This window comes from Pristis pectinata, chromosome 6 (genome assembly GCF_009764475.1).
Source record: "Pristis pectinata isolate sPriPec2 chromosome 6, sPriPec2.1.pri, whole genome shotgun sequence".
In the NCBI taxonomy this organism is placed as follows: domain Eukaryota; kingdom Metazoa; phylum Chordata; class Chondrichthyes; order Rhinopristiformes; family Pristidae; genus Pristis; species Pristis pectinata.
In genome coordinates this window covers 6,546,296-6,559,754 of record NC_067410.1, presented here as the reverse complement: position 1 = coordinate 6,559,754, position 13,459 = coordinate 6,546,296, and the positions used below count along the sequence as shown (strand labels likewise).

General features: G+C 42.3%; 1 protein-coding gene across 1 annotated transcript in view; it reads left to right on the top strand.

Annotated features, from left to right (window-relative positions):
- Positions 1 to 4,543: 4,543 nt before the first annotated feature.
- Positions 4,544 to 13,459, top strand: part of LOC127571096 (coatomer subunit gamma-1) — a 66,292-nt gene continuing 57,376 nt past the window's right edge. Inside the window, exon 1 of the mRNA XM_052017155.1 lies at positions 4,544 to 4,723. Within this exon, the coding sequence (XP_051873115.1) occupies positions 4,687 to 4,723 (37 nt within the window). The 5' untranslated portion in view covers positions 4,544 to 4,686. The remainder of the gene's footprint in view (positions 4,724 to 13,459) is intronic.

Genomic DNA, 13,459 nt, shown 5'->3' with positions numbered 1-13,459 from the left:
GTATGTCTTTGGAATGTGGGAGGAAACCGGAGCACCCGGAGGAAACCCACACAGTCACAGGGAGAATGTACAAACTCCTTACAGACAGCGGCCGGAATTGAACCCAGGTCGCTGGCGCTGTAAAGCGTTACGCTAACCGCTACAAAAGAATGCAAAAATGTGAATGTGAAAATTACAGAGAATTTTAAACATCTCCTCATTAAGAGATAATAGAGCAAAGCAACGGGCCCATGGAGTAGGTGGGTACTATGGTTGCAGTGGTAGGGATCTGGGGTCCAGTTGAGCTTGTCCGAAAGCTGTGTGTGTGGGATCCATTTGAGCATAGTTTGCTGGTTGCGAAGGGTGATCATACACTTTTCCCTCTTTGCTTTGCACTGCTAGGTAATTCAAGAGCACTGCTCTTTTCGCTTGATAGTCTTAATGACAGGGTCTCTAACTTAGAATCCTACAGGACAGAAGGTGACCATTCAGCTCATCATGTCTGTGCTGGTTCTTTGAAAATCTTACTTACCCGTTTTTTCTCTGCAGACCTGCAGACTTTTCCTTGTATTTATCCACTGCGACTTTGAAAATTCTGAATGAGTCTGCCTTTAATGCACAGAGCACTTTCTCTGTGACTGTAACACTTTATTCTGCATTCTGTTATTGTTTTCCCTTGTACTACCTCAACGCACCATTGTAATGAAATAATCTGGACGGATGGCATGCAGAACAAAGTTTTTCACTGTACCTCAGTATGTGTGACAATAAAAAACAATTTACGAATTTAGTGCAATGTATTCCAGATCGCAATTCATTACATGAAACGATGTCTCCTCCTTTCCCAGCTCTGGTTGTTCTGCCGATGACCCTTTGTTATCAATTTTCTTTTGTGGTAACAGCTTTCCTTATTGGCTGGTAAATCAGACCAAAACCCAGTTATTATTGATAAGGATGTCAGTGCTTTGACAACACCTTCGTGATAATATGTTTCATAAATCTTTCACTTAAACCATTGACACAAAACGAGAGAGCTGATTTAAATTCAGCATGTGACTGGAAATAGGCAGAGGTGGGACTTCGCTGGTTATGACAATCTGCAAGGAGCTTCTTAACCCCAAGAACATTATTAAGTGGGATCTCTGACCCTCGCTTGGTGGAACTGTAGGCTGGAGCAGGCAAACATCTTCACCCGTAGGCCCAAGGCAAGAAGAGAAACAGTGGTATTCAAATAAATTCTTCAGAGAACTAGCACAACCACAATGGGTTGAATGGCCTCATTCTATGATCTGAGGGAATGATTCTATGATCTGAGTGAAATCCAGACAATATGCCTGTGTTGTTTACTCTCTCATTTCAGACAAAATCAAATGATTTACATGGCAGTATATTGGAGTCATAGAGTAATACAGCACGGAGACAGGCCCTTCAGCCCAACTCGTCCATGCCGACCGTAGTGCCTACCAGGCTAGTCCCATTTCCTCTCTTCTCCTTTAAGACATTCTTTGAAAACTATTTCTTTCACCAAATGTAGGGCCACCTGTCCTAGTTTCTCTTTACGTGCATGAATTTTTGTTTGAGAAGGCTAAAGGAAAATTGGCACGTCCCCTTTGACCCTCACCAATCTTTATAGATGAACCATAGAAAGATTCCTATCCAGATGCATCATGGCTTGGTATGGCAACTGAGTTAGGCTGTTCTTTTTAAAACTTTGCATGCCCTGACAGACAAAAGAAAACCAGTTCTAAGCCAAATCTTGGACAAAATGCTTCATTTATTTTTTGGCACAGTGATTTTCCTCCTTTGATTTCCTGCTTGAAACCATCGGGGAGCTTCTAGGAGGTGCTGGTGGGTTATTTGGTTGTGTCACACAGGGTCAGCATCAAGTTCTTGTTAATAATGACCTAGTCCCTATGATCAAATATCAAACCATTCCTTTACCACAATGAGTGACAGTTTAGCCAAATGGCCTCCAATGCTGCAAATTCCAATGCTCCTAAGATCCTGTCGCAACCTTGGTCATAGTTCCATAATAAGCACAACCAGTGTGGGACTGGACCCCACTAAGTAGAGGAGGCAGTGCCCTTTTAACACGATTGCCTCTAGTGCCGTTTTACCTTAACACCTTCCTCCCTCACCTGTATTGCTGATCTAACATTAACACCCAGGGGTCAAAGTGCTGCTGTTTCTGTACACGAATGCAACGGCAGGTGCTGAAAGGTTGATCGCACGTAACAAGCGTACTCCTGAAGTCCTGTCGGACGACAACAATGTACTTTGATGATGACCACGACCATGGTAAGTAACCAATAGTTTGATAGTGTCTTGCAGGCTTCACACATTGCCTTAGACGAAGAGACATTTCATTGGTTGCTAGCCATTTCTAAAATATGGTGCAAAAGAAACTTTCTCCTTTACAATCTCTGGGTGGATTGAAACAAAAGGAGCTTAACATTGCATTAAAATAAGATTAATGAACTGATTGTTAACAGAGAGTGGCTAAATTACCCAAGGATTACAATGATGAAATTGAGATAAATGGTTTCATTCTATGCACTAATGATTCCTTTCTCTGCTTTAATTATTTTGAAGAGCACTTATTCTTTTCTAGAGGTGTAAAAGGTGAATTCACTGCTAAACTGGACAAGGTAGATACTAGACCAATTTCCTGTTCCAAACAAGCAAGTTGGGCAAGTTGCGGGAAAAAAGATCTCACCCAGTTACCATCCCATGTTCTCTCTAGTTGTTCCTGTTTGAATCTGCACAGGAATAGGTATTGGGTTTGGAAAAAATAGTGCCCAGTAGTTTCTATAGGGATTTTGGCGGGCCCAAAGCATTGAGTGCCCAGTTAAGTACTTTCTTTTACATTATTGTAATGTGACTAAACCCAGAAGACAATTTGCGCACAACATTAAGATAATTCTTTCTTTATTCCCTGAATATACCAGTTTTAAAGTTGTCAGATTTGACAGGTGAGGGAAAGTAAAGTGGGCATAGTGTGATCAAACACCAACTTTTGGTGTCAGGTAATAATTATGTAGAATTATGTGGCATTTTAAAGAACAGAAACAGGTCATTTAGCCCATATTAAGCAGCCGGAACAGTTTTTCCACTGCGTGCACTTGGCGTCGTGACTTGAGAACCTGTCAATTTTTCATACTTGCAATCAAATCTTAGCAGATATAGTCACAGGGTTTCAAACTGCCCAATGACCATTAAAAGGGTCACACCAAGTAAGAGGTGCCTAGTTAAACAGAGTTATATTGTTAAATTAGACTCTTATTACTGTCCAGAACCCCTGTACATTATTGTTGTTATAAAATCTTGAAAAGATTTACATACATGGCAGAACATACAACAGGATATTTGTTCAGAGGGTGATGAGACCTGCTGAACGTTAGCAGTTTTCGTGTCAAATCGAAGAGCCATAAAAAAAACTACAACGCAGACGGAGGCCATTCACCCATCATGTCTATCCCAGTTGAAGAAAAGGTTATGCACCTAATTCTGTCTTCCAGCACTAACGTCCATAAACCCTGCAGGTCACGGCTTTTCAAGTGCACATCCAGGCAGTTTAAGTGCGATGAGGTCTTCTGTCTTATCTTGTTTGGCTCCATGCACTCGTTATGTTCCCTGCTCTAAAGTCTGCTTCTGTCTCTCTGATCATTATTTGCCTAATTAAACGCTTGAGAAATACCTTGCTTTGGGTCACTATTTTAAAAGTTACCACTTAAATGCAAGTTGTTGTTGTTCTTAGTTATCATCTTATTAGTAATTGTTAGGGTTTTATTATTAATTTTTAATAATCATTTAACATATCATAAAGACAGAATATCATTAAAATATCATTTAATAATATAATGCAGATAATAATTAAGTTTAAATGTTCACAAATGAGAGATTGCCTTTGAAAGTAGCTTGCATTTTAAATCAAGATACTGGACAAAATTGTTTATCCTGAGTGATGAGGAAGTTTGGAGTAGTAGTGCAAATAGTACAGGTAAAGAAAAGTTTGAATAGTGACCGTGAAACAAATGTTTTCTTTTTCCTCTCTCTTCAACTGCCCTCACTTATCTATCACACGAGTGAACTTTTCCTGGCGTTCGGTGGCTTCAGGGTGTAAGGAAGCTGAGCCACTTGTGGCAGGATACCCAGTGACCTGAGTCAATGTGGCTGAGTCAATGGATGTTAATGGAGGGTGACCCAGTGATGGGAATGTTAGTGAATATTCAGGAGTATTTGGGACTCTCACAGGCAAAAGCAATTCCCATTGAGCCCTATGGTATTTTAAAACTTTGCAAACTAGATACCACAACTGTTCTTGGAGCTTTTATTTATGAATCAGTTGAAAACTATAAACCCCAATTCCCAACTCCAGACCGCGCATGCTCAGAGCATCGGCCAGCGGCGGGACTCCAACGCATGCGCAGTGCTCCGACCCGCCGGCTTCAACGCCGCGCATGCGTAGATTACCGATCGTTCTCCCCCCGCCTCCCCCGCCTCCCCGCCCCGGGGTGTCGGGCATGCGCAGTGGGCGCGAACGGGCGGGCGGTGACGTGTCGATGTGACTGGTTGGCAGGAAGTGAAAGTGCGGCGGCCGGAAGCGGGAGCTGCAGGCCGAGCGGGGCCGGGAAGGTGTGGGGAGAGTTCGTGCGGCCGTCTATCTCGGTAGTCCGCCGGGGGGGGTTTCACCCGGGGCTCGCAAAGATGCTGAAGAAGTTCGACAAGAAGGACGAGGAGTCTGGTGAGTCACGGCCCCGCATGGAGGGTGGGTGGGATGGGGGCTCCGGTGGTTGCTATGGCAGCAGCAGCCTGTGGACCAGGGCCTGTGGGTAGGTGAGTGAGTGAGTGAGGGTTGAGTCCCTGCTGAAGGCTGTGAGGGTGAAACAACGATGGGAATGTGATTATAGTTGAACTCTGTTTTTGTTGATCTACCTTGTTGTGACCTCGCACCTTATTGCACCGCACTTCCTCTGTAGCTGTGACACTTTACTCTGTACTGTTACTGCTTTTACCTGTACTACCTCAACGCACTCTGTACTAACTCAACGTAACTGCACTGTGTAATGAATTGACCCGTACAATCGGTTTGCAAGATAAGTTTTTCACTGTACCTCGGTACAAGTGACAATAATATACCAATGCCAATAGATTTGCATAATCAAAGACTGCACCCACTCCAGACATTCTCTCTTCTCCCCTCCACCCGCCCCCAATCAGGCAAAAGATACAAAAGCCTGAAAGCACATACCACCAGGCTCAAGGACAGCTTCTATCCCGCTGTTATAAGACTATTGAACAGTTCCCTAGTACTCTTGACCTCACAATCTACCTCGTTATGGCTTTTCACCTTATTGCCTGCCTGCCTGTACTGCACTTTCTCTGTAACTGTAACACTCTACATTCTGTTACTGCTTTTCCCTTGTGCTACCTCAATGCACTGATGTGATGAAATGATCTGTATGGATGGCATGCAAAACAGTTTTTCACTGTACCTCGGTACATGTGACAATAATAAACCAATTTACCAGAATGGCAGTGAGTCTGGAATCACTGATTCAAGGTTTCTGGTTTTTTCCCTTTGCTGGTCCCGAAAGCCAAATGAGGAATTTTAATCACTACTTTCAGGAAACAAAAATCTAAACTTTTTTTTTCAAAAGCAAAGTTCACTGTAAAGGAGGTGATCTGAACTACAATGAAAATGCTGGAAATATTCAGCAGGTCAGGCAGCATCTCCAGAGAGAGAGACAAGTGTCTGCAGACCCTGGAATTTGGGGCAAAATACAAGATGCTGGAGGAACTCAGTGGGTCAGCTAGCAGTTGTGGAGGGAAATGGACTGGACATTTCAGGTTGAGATCCTTCATCTTCATCCAGTCCAGATGACTACTGACCACTTAACTGTTCCTGACAGCTGATAATGTCCCTAGTTCTCCCTCCTGAGTCGCTTCCCCCCTTAAAATCTACATCCTGCTGAATAATAAAAAAAATCCCTTTCATTCTTGCAAAATACTGTCCTATTGATTTTCCCTTTGCTTTTCAGTTGCAGTCATACAAGTCCATGCTCGTCTTACCCCAACATCTTTATTGAATCCTTACAGTTAGGTTTATGGTCTTACCTCAATACTCAAATGTCTCTGGTCAGTATTATTAATGACATTCTTGACCCTGACCCTAACCCTAATCCATGTGATTGTGACAAAGGTAATCTATAATTTCTGAAGTACTGGGAATACTGGAACAGGCAGCATCTGCAGAGAGAGAAACTGAGTTAAGATTTCAAGCTGATTATCTATCATCAGAACTATCCTTGTTCTTCTCACTACACACTTGACCACATAATCTTCTTCTAATGCTTGTCTATGCTGTCGTCCAGCTGGGTGGAACTCCACTTGTATAGTTCCATTCCTATTTACCTTGTGGTAGCAGACATTCGCCACCAATGGCTTCCCTTCTCACAGGTGCAGTATCACCTCTGGTGTTCCCTAAGAATCTCTCCTTGGCCCATTCCTGTCTCTAATCTACATGACACCTAGCTTTGTTTCAGCATCACCTGATGAAAGTCTGTTAATGTTCTGGAAAACAATCAAAATTTGATATTTTTTAAGTTAATCTTCAGTTCAGTGGAGAATTGGTAAATGATTTGAATGGCAAAAGTTTAGCTTTAAGCTGTCATTTGATTGTGTTCTATTTCAAAATTTAACATTGTGTGACACCTTTTGCACTTTCCATAACATGTATGTAGGTTTTCATATGTTAAAACTCCGTAATTCATTAGGTTAGGTTATTTTTTGCACCCCCCCCCCCCCCCCCCCCCCCCCCCCGCCCCAATTTATCATCTTTTTCTTTTTTCCTTTTCTTTGGAGCAGACTCGATGGGCCGAATGGTCTACTTCTGCTCCCTTGTGATCTTGTGATTTCATTTTTGAATATTTTCATGTTTACTAAAAGAAAACTCCTATTTATACACAAACTTTTGTTATCTCAGGATGCCTCCAAGCACTTTACAGACATTTAAGCACTTTGAACTGCAGTTTATTTGTGTATAGTGAGATTCCATAAACAACAATGAAATACAGGTAACCCGCATTATAGCAGTTCTGTTAATGGAAATTTGCCATTATGGAATTCACAAATCACTACCAAAAATTCTGGGATACAGAATAAAAATTTGCTCTCACGAAATTTGTGTATCAATTTTTATTTTATTTTCAGCTCACATTTCTTGGCGCACGTGCAGATGATGTGACTTTGCATTACACAAGATTGTGATATGGATGGTTTTCTGGGAATGCAAAACCCGTAATGCGAGGGTCGCCAGTAAATGACCAGATCAAAAACACTATGATGCTGGAGGAACTAAGCAGGTCAACATATGCAGTCCTTTGTCTCTCTAATGACCAGATCATCTGTGTTAGGTTTACAGTTGAGGGAAAAATGTCAGCCTGGGCACTGGGTGAACTTTTCTGAAGCCCAAGGATCTTTAATACCCATCTGGCAGGATAAGTAGGATACCATCATACAGGATGGAAACAAGCCCTTGTCAAGTATCAAGCACCAATTTACACTGATTCTGCTGTTTAACACCCCCCACCATCCAACCTCCCAACGGATTCTATTACTTATCTACACACTAGGAGCAATTTACAATGGCCACTTAACCTACCTTAATAAGCTTGATACTGTCCTTCCTCCAGAATGCACCTAATTATATGCTCCAGTCTAGAATGTGGCAGATATGAGAGTGCTTCTCTGTTTTGGCTTTGCAAATAAGATATTTACATAGTTTAAAAAATAGTGGTGGAAATGTACAAGTCTGTCTGTGCACTTTTTTCAAAAAATAAGATAGTTTGATGTTTTTGATAGATTATTGCTTCCAGCTTTTGAGATATTTTCCCCTCCCACTAACCAGTCTGTGCAGTATTACCAATATGTCCTTTACATCACCAGCTTATGATCTTACTGAGCTCTATGGAATTCTGTATTTTCTCTCTTGGGCACTGAAGTTTAGAGGGGCAAAATTTATGCTTCAGCTGCAGAAAGCCCTGGTTACACAACATCCGGAGTACTGTGACTATTTTGATACATTGGAAGGAGAGTTTACTGAAATTGGTGTTGCGATTCCTGGAACTTCAGGATAAGGAGTGCTCCCAGAACACTCTACGCCAAAAAAAGATGCATTTCACTGCTTGTTTCGATGTACATGTGTCTAATACCTTATTAAATAAGAAAATGAGAAATCAAAGCAGGAGTTGGCTATTTGGCCTTTCATGCCTGCTCCACTTTTCATTCAATCATAGCAGTTCTTTTACCTCGAGGAAGTTCATGTATTACCTTGTCCCTTGATTCTCTTAATATCCAGAAATCTATCAATATCTTTCTTGAATATACTCAGTGACTGAGCCTCCACATCCACAGGATGAAGTAATTGCTTTGAGCTTTAGTGTTGAATGGCTGACCCCTGGTTCCAGATATCCTGTTATTGAAACATCATTCCTACATCTACACTGTCAAGGTCTTTCTTTGAAACATACATTTATTTATTTTTAATGCGGCATCACCTGTCATTCTTCCAAACTCTGCTATATGTATGCCCAATTTGCTTAACGACTCTTCATTGGACAAAACCATCTTCCCAGGAATTTATCTGGTGAACCTTTGCTGCACTCCCACAAATGCAGCTTTATCTTGGATATTGGTATCTGTTGTCTCAATTTGGCCCTTTATAACATGAGTAAGATGTCAAATTTTCTTGCAGTAAAGGCTGCCTCCTTAATCACTTGCTGCACTTGGGTGTTAATTTTCACTGTTTCATGTATAAGGACACACAGGTCTCTGAGCACGAACACTTTCCAATCTATTATCATTTAAAAAAATACTCTACACTTCTAATTTTCCTACCTAAGTGGATGTCTTCACATCATTCCTCATTTATATTCCATTTGCCATGTTGTCACCCACTCATGTAACCTGTCCTTTTTCCCCTAAAATGTTTCAACTTTCCTCCTTGCAGTGCCACAGATTCTTATTATCAACATACTTGGTCCTCACATTCATATTACTGAAATAGATTGTGAACAACTGTGGCCCCAGCACTGATCCCTTCAGCATCCTACCAGTTACAGCCTTCCATCCTGAAAAAGACTTGTTCCTGCAGTTGTTCATTCATTGATTAACTATTTCTCAATTCATGTCCATATGTCCAATCACAGATGTTATGATCTATTAAATAACCTCATGCGGCATCTCGACAAAGACCTTATGAGAATCCACATGCGCAACATCCTCTGCTTCCTGCTTATCTATTCTGCTGGTTACAACCACACAAAAGATGCTTTGTCAATCCTGAATGCATTTTCGTAAACCCACGTTGACTGCCCAGTTCTTTTGTTCTTTTCTAAATGCCCTGTTGCCAATTTCTTCTTGCGTTTTCCTTTCTGCCTGATGTCAAGCTGATTGGTCTGTAGTTCTCTGTTCTCTTTCTCCTCCCTTTCTTAAATAGTGGGGTTACATTTGATACCTTCCAATCTGTGGGAGCTGTTGAGAATCATTGAATTTTGGAAGATAACAATCAGTTCACCAGAAGTAGCTTTTGTGAGTTAGGCTGCATGGAAAAGTAGACGTACACTTGGATACAGCCTTCCATGGCCTCGGGGTGTCCCTCGCACTTCACAACAGCTGAAATTACTCTTGCAGTCGAGGAAATGCGGTTTCATTTTTCTCAGTGAATTAGTTACTGTTCTATTTTCATTTGTCAATGTCTTGGTGGTACTTTGCTGAATTTTGAATTTTTTTCCAATATTTAAGAAATGCTCTTTTTGGCAATAGAATCATACAGTTATACAGCACAGAAATGGGCCCTTCAGCCCAACTAGTCCATGCCAACCAAGATGCCTTCCTGAGCTAATCCCATTAGCCTGCATGTGGCCCTTCTCCTTCTAAACCTTTTCTATCCATGTACCTGTCCAAATGTCTTTTAAATGTTGTAATTGTACACTACTCTGTAGCTTCCTCTAGCAGCTCATTGTATATACTCACCATCCTCCATGTGAGAACCTTGTCTCTCAGGTCCCCTATAAATTTTTCCCCTCTCACTTTAAACCTGTGCCCTTTAGTTTCAGACTCCCCTACCCTGGGAAAAAGACTGACCATCCACCTGATCTAAAGCCCTCATGATTTTATAAACCTCTATAAGGTCGTCCCTCGGCCTCCTTCACTTCAGGGAAAACAGTGCCAGCCTATCGAATCTTCTCTTATAACTCAAGCCGTCCAATCCAGACAATATCCTTGTGAATCTTTTCTGCACCCTATCTAGCTTAATCACATCCTTCCTATAGCGAGGCAACCAGAACGGCACACAATACTCCCATGTGCAGTCTTACCAACATTTTGTACAACCATAACGTGTTGTCCCATCTCTTGTACTCAGTGCCATGGCTGATGAAGGCCAGCAGGCCATACACCACCTTCACCACCCTGTCTACCTGTGTCGCCACTTTCAGGTAACTATGTACTTGTACCCCAAGGTCTCGCTGTTCAACAACACTCCCCAGAGCCCTGTCATTTACTGTGCTTGTCCTGGCCTGGTTTAACTTCCCAAAATGCATCATTTTGCATGTGTCTGAGTTAAGTTCCATCCACTGTTCTTCCGCCCGTTTTCCCAGTGATCAATATCCTGTTGTAACTGTAGATGACCTTCTTCACTGTCCACTATGCCACCAATTTTGGTGTCATCTGCAAACTTGCTCATTGTGCCTTTTTCATTCATGTCCAAATAATTAATATGTATGACCAACAACAGGGGACCGAGCACTGATCCCTGCGGCACACCGTTGGTCACAGGTCATCAATCTGGGGTGGGGGGTGGGGAAGGAAATACTCTCCACTATCACCCTCTGTGTCTCTTACCACCAAGTCAACTTTGTATCCAGTTGGCTAGCTCACCCTGGATCCCATATGTTCCAGCCTTCCAAGTACTGTAAGCCTTTTCCTTCAATCTAGTAATAGCTTTATCTTCACTCGATACAGGGTTGGACTACTTTTCCTCTTGGGTTTTGTGCCTTAAACCCAACATATTTGTTATGAACTGTGTATTAATTCTTTAAATATTAGCTGTTACTTTTCTTTGGTCATACATGCAATGTAGTTTCCATTCTACCATAGCCAACTTGGGTCTCAAATGCTGGGATAGGAGTGAGAGTCTATGGCCTTGCCCCATTTCTCTCGTCATAGTGTGGAGATGATTGAAACCCACAGCCAAGAAGTAAAATCTTTGCCATAATAATGTGGATAATGTGTTGTCTCAAGAAATGCTGGGTACATTAGAATGTAGAACAGTACGGCACAGAACAGGCCCTTCGGCCCACTGTGTTGTGCCAACATAGCTATTCCCTCCTACCTCCAGAATGCTCATATCTCTTTTCCCCTCATTCATTTGCCCATCCAAGCCCCTCTTAAAAGCCCCAAATGAATTTGCCTCCACTGCCCTATCAGGCAACGTATTCCAGGCATCCACCACTCTCTCAGTTTTAAAAAAAAAGTACCCCTCACGTCTGTTCTGAACCTACCCCCTCTCACCTTAAATGCACGCCCTCTGGTATTGGATCGCACATTGTGTGAGGTCAGCACAGAATTGTCCAGTGAGCAAACCCTCATGAGACACTCAACAGGTAAAAGATAAATACCTGTGTGGAGTGATGGCCAGGGTGATTACTTTTCCACAATAAGTAAGTGCAGTTAGCAATAATACTGCAGAAAAAGTAACCAAGAAGCAATAATGGATTACTGATTGGACTGAGAAGTGTAATCTAATTTGGGATCACCAGAAGTAGCTTTTGTGAGTTAGGCTGCGTGGAAAAGTAGACATACATTTGGATACAGCCTTCCATGGCCTCGGGATGTCCCTAGCGCTTCACAACAAATGAAATTACTCTTGCATTATAGGAAATGCAGCAGTCAATTTGAACACAACAGATATTTTGTTCATGGAAGATGACCTTCTCCTGTAATAAATGTAGCCCTGCTCTTCTTTGGAATAGTACCATGAAATCTTTTGTGTCCACCTGACAGAGCAGGTGGAGCAAGACAACCTTGGTTAATGATCCATCTGAACAAAGGATACCTCTTGCAGTTTGACATTACACTGACAACTATAGCTGCTTGAGGGACACGAGACTGCAGATGCTGGAATCTGAAGCAACATGCATAAGATGAAGGAACTCAGCAGGTCAGGCAGTATCTATGCAGAGAAATGGACTCAGTATTTTGAGTCGAGGCCCTTCATCTGGACTGAGAGAGAGAGGGACGATAGCCAGTATAAAGGGGTGGAGCAAGACCTAGCGGATGATGGGTGCATCCAGATGAGGAGGGGTGATAGGCAATAGGGGAGAGTGGGAATAGTGCCAGAAGCTGGGAGGTGAGAGGTGGAAGTGAGAACGGATTGATAATCTGATAGGAGAGGAAGATGAAGCATGGAATCAAGGGATGGAGGAGGGGAGGGCAGATGGGAATAGTGGGGGAGGGGAATGTGAGAGGTGTGTTTGGGCAAGCAGAAGATGGAGAGGGTGAAGCAGGGGAAAGAAACAGTGATGGGGGGGTTGGGTGAGTTTAGGAAGAACTAAGTAGATCAGGAGGAGAGAGAAAAGGGACAGAGGGAGCAGCTTACCAGAAGTTGGAGGATTCAATATTCACACTATTGGGTTGTAGATCCAGGTGGAATATGAAGTGTTCCTCTCGCTTGCGCTTAGCCTCACTCTGGCAGTAGAGGAGGACGAGGACAGACGTGTTAGAGTGGGAATGGGAAGGAGAGTTAAAATGGCTAGCAACCATAGCTGTTTGTAGTCCAGCCTTCTGATTTTGTGTTTCTGTCTCTGTGTCCTACTGACCCTACCCCTCAGCTAATCTTTCTGTTAGCCTTGGTTTTGTTTCAGTTACTGTAATGGGGAGTGTAAAGTGTCTTGAAGTTTTTCTAGTGTTTTTGTCCTAATTTAAATGTAAATTCATTCAGATGAAATTTTGGTTAAGCCCAAAAAATTGTAAAGCTACAATGACTCTTGTCTCTTCCCTTAAAGGCATCTTGTATCTTAGGGTGAGGTAGGAATGGCAGAGTCAGGTGCTGCCAATAGAATCAGATCCAACCTGTTGGTTCATGGTGCAGATTGTTGAGTAATTTATGCAAATTGTCTCTATGCTTGGACACTGTTCATCTTTGATCACTGTAAACATTTAGGGAATGTTATGCCAGACAAAATTCCAAATAGATTTTGGTTTACAGCCCAGTCTGAAGAGCTAAATACAGGAGATCACAACAACAGATCTTACTTTTATATATTGACTTTAATGTACTAAAATATCCTAAGATGTTTCAGAGGATTGCTGAACAAAACATGTGACATACGGCCCCACACAGTTGTGATGTGATCCCAAGAAATGTGGCCAAGGGACAACTTGCAGATCAGAAATACTAGAGCATAGGGTTGGATTT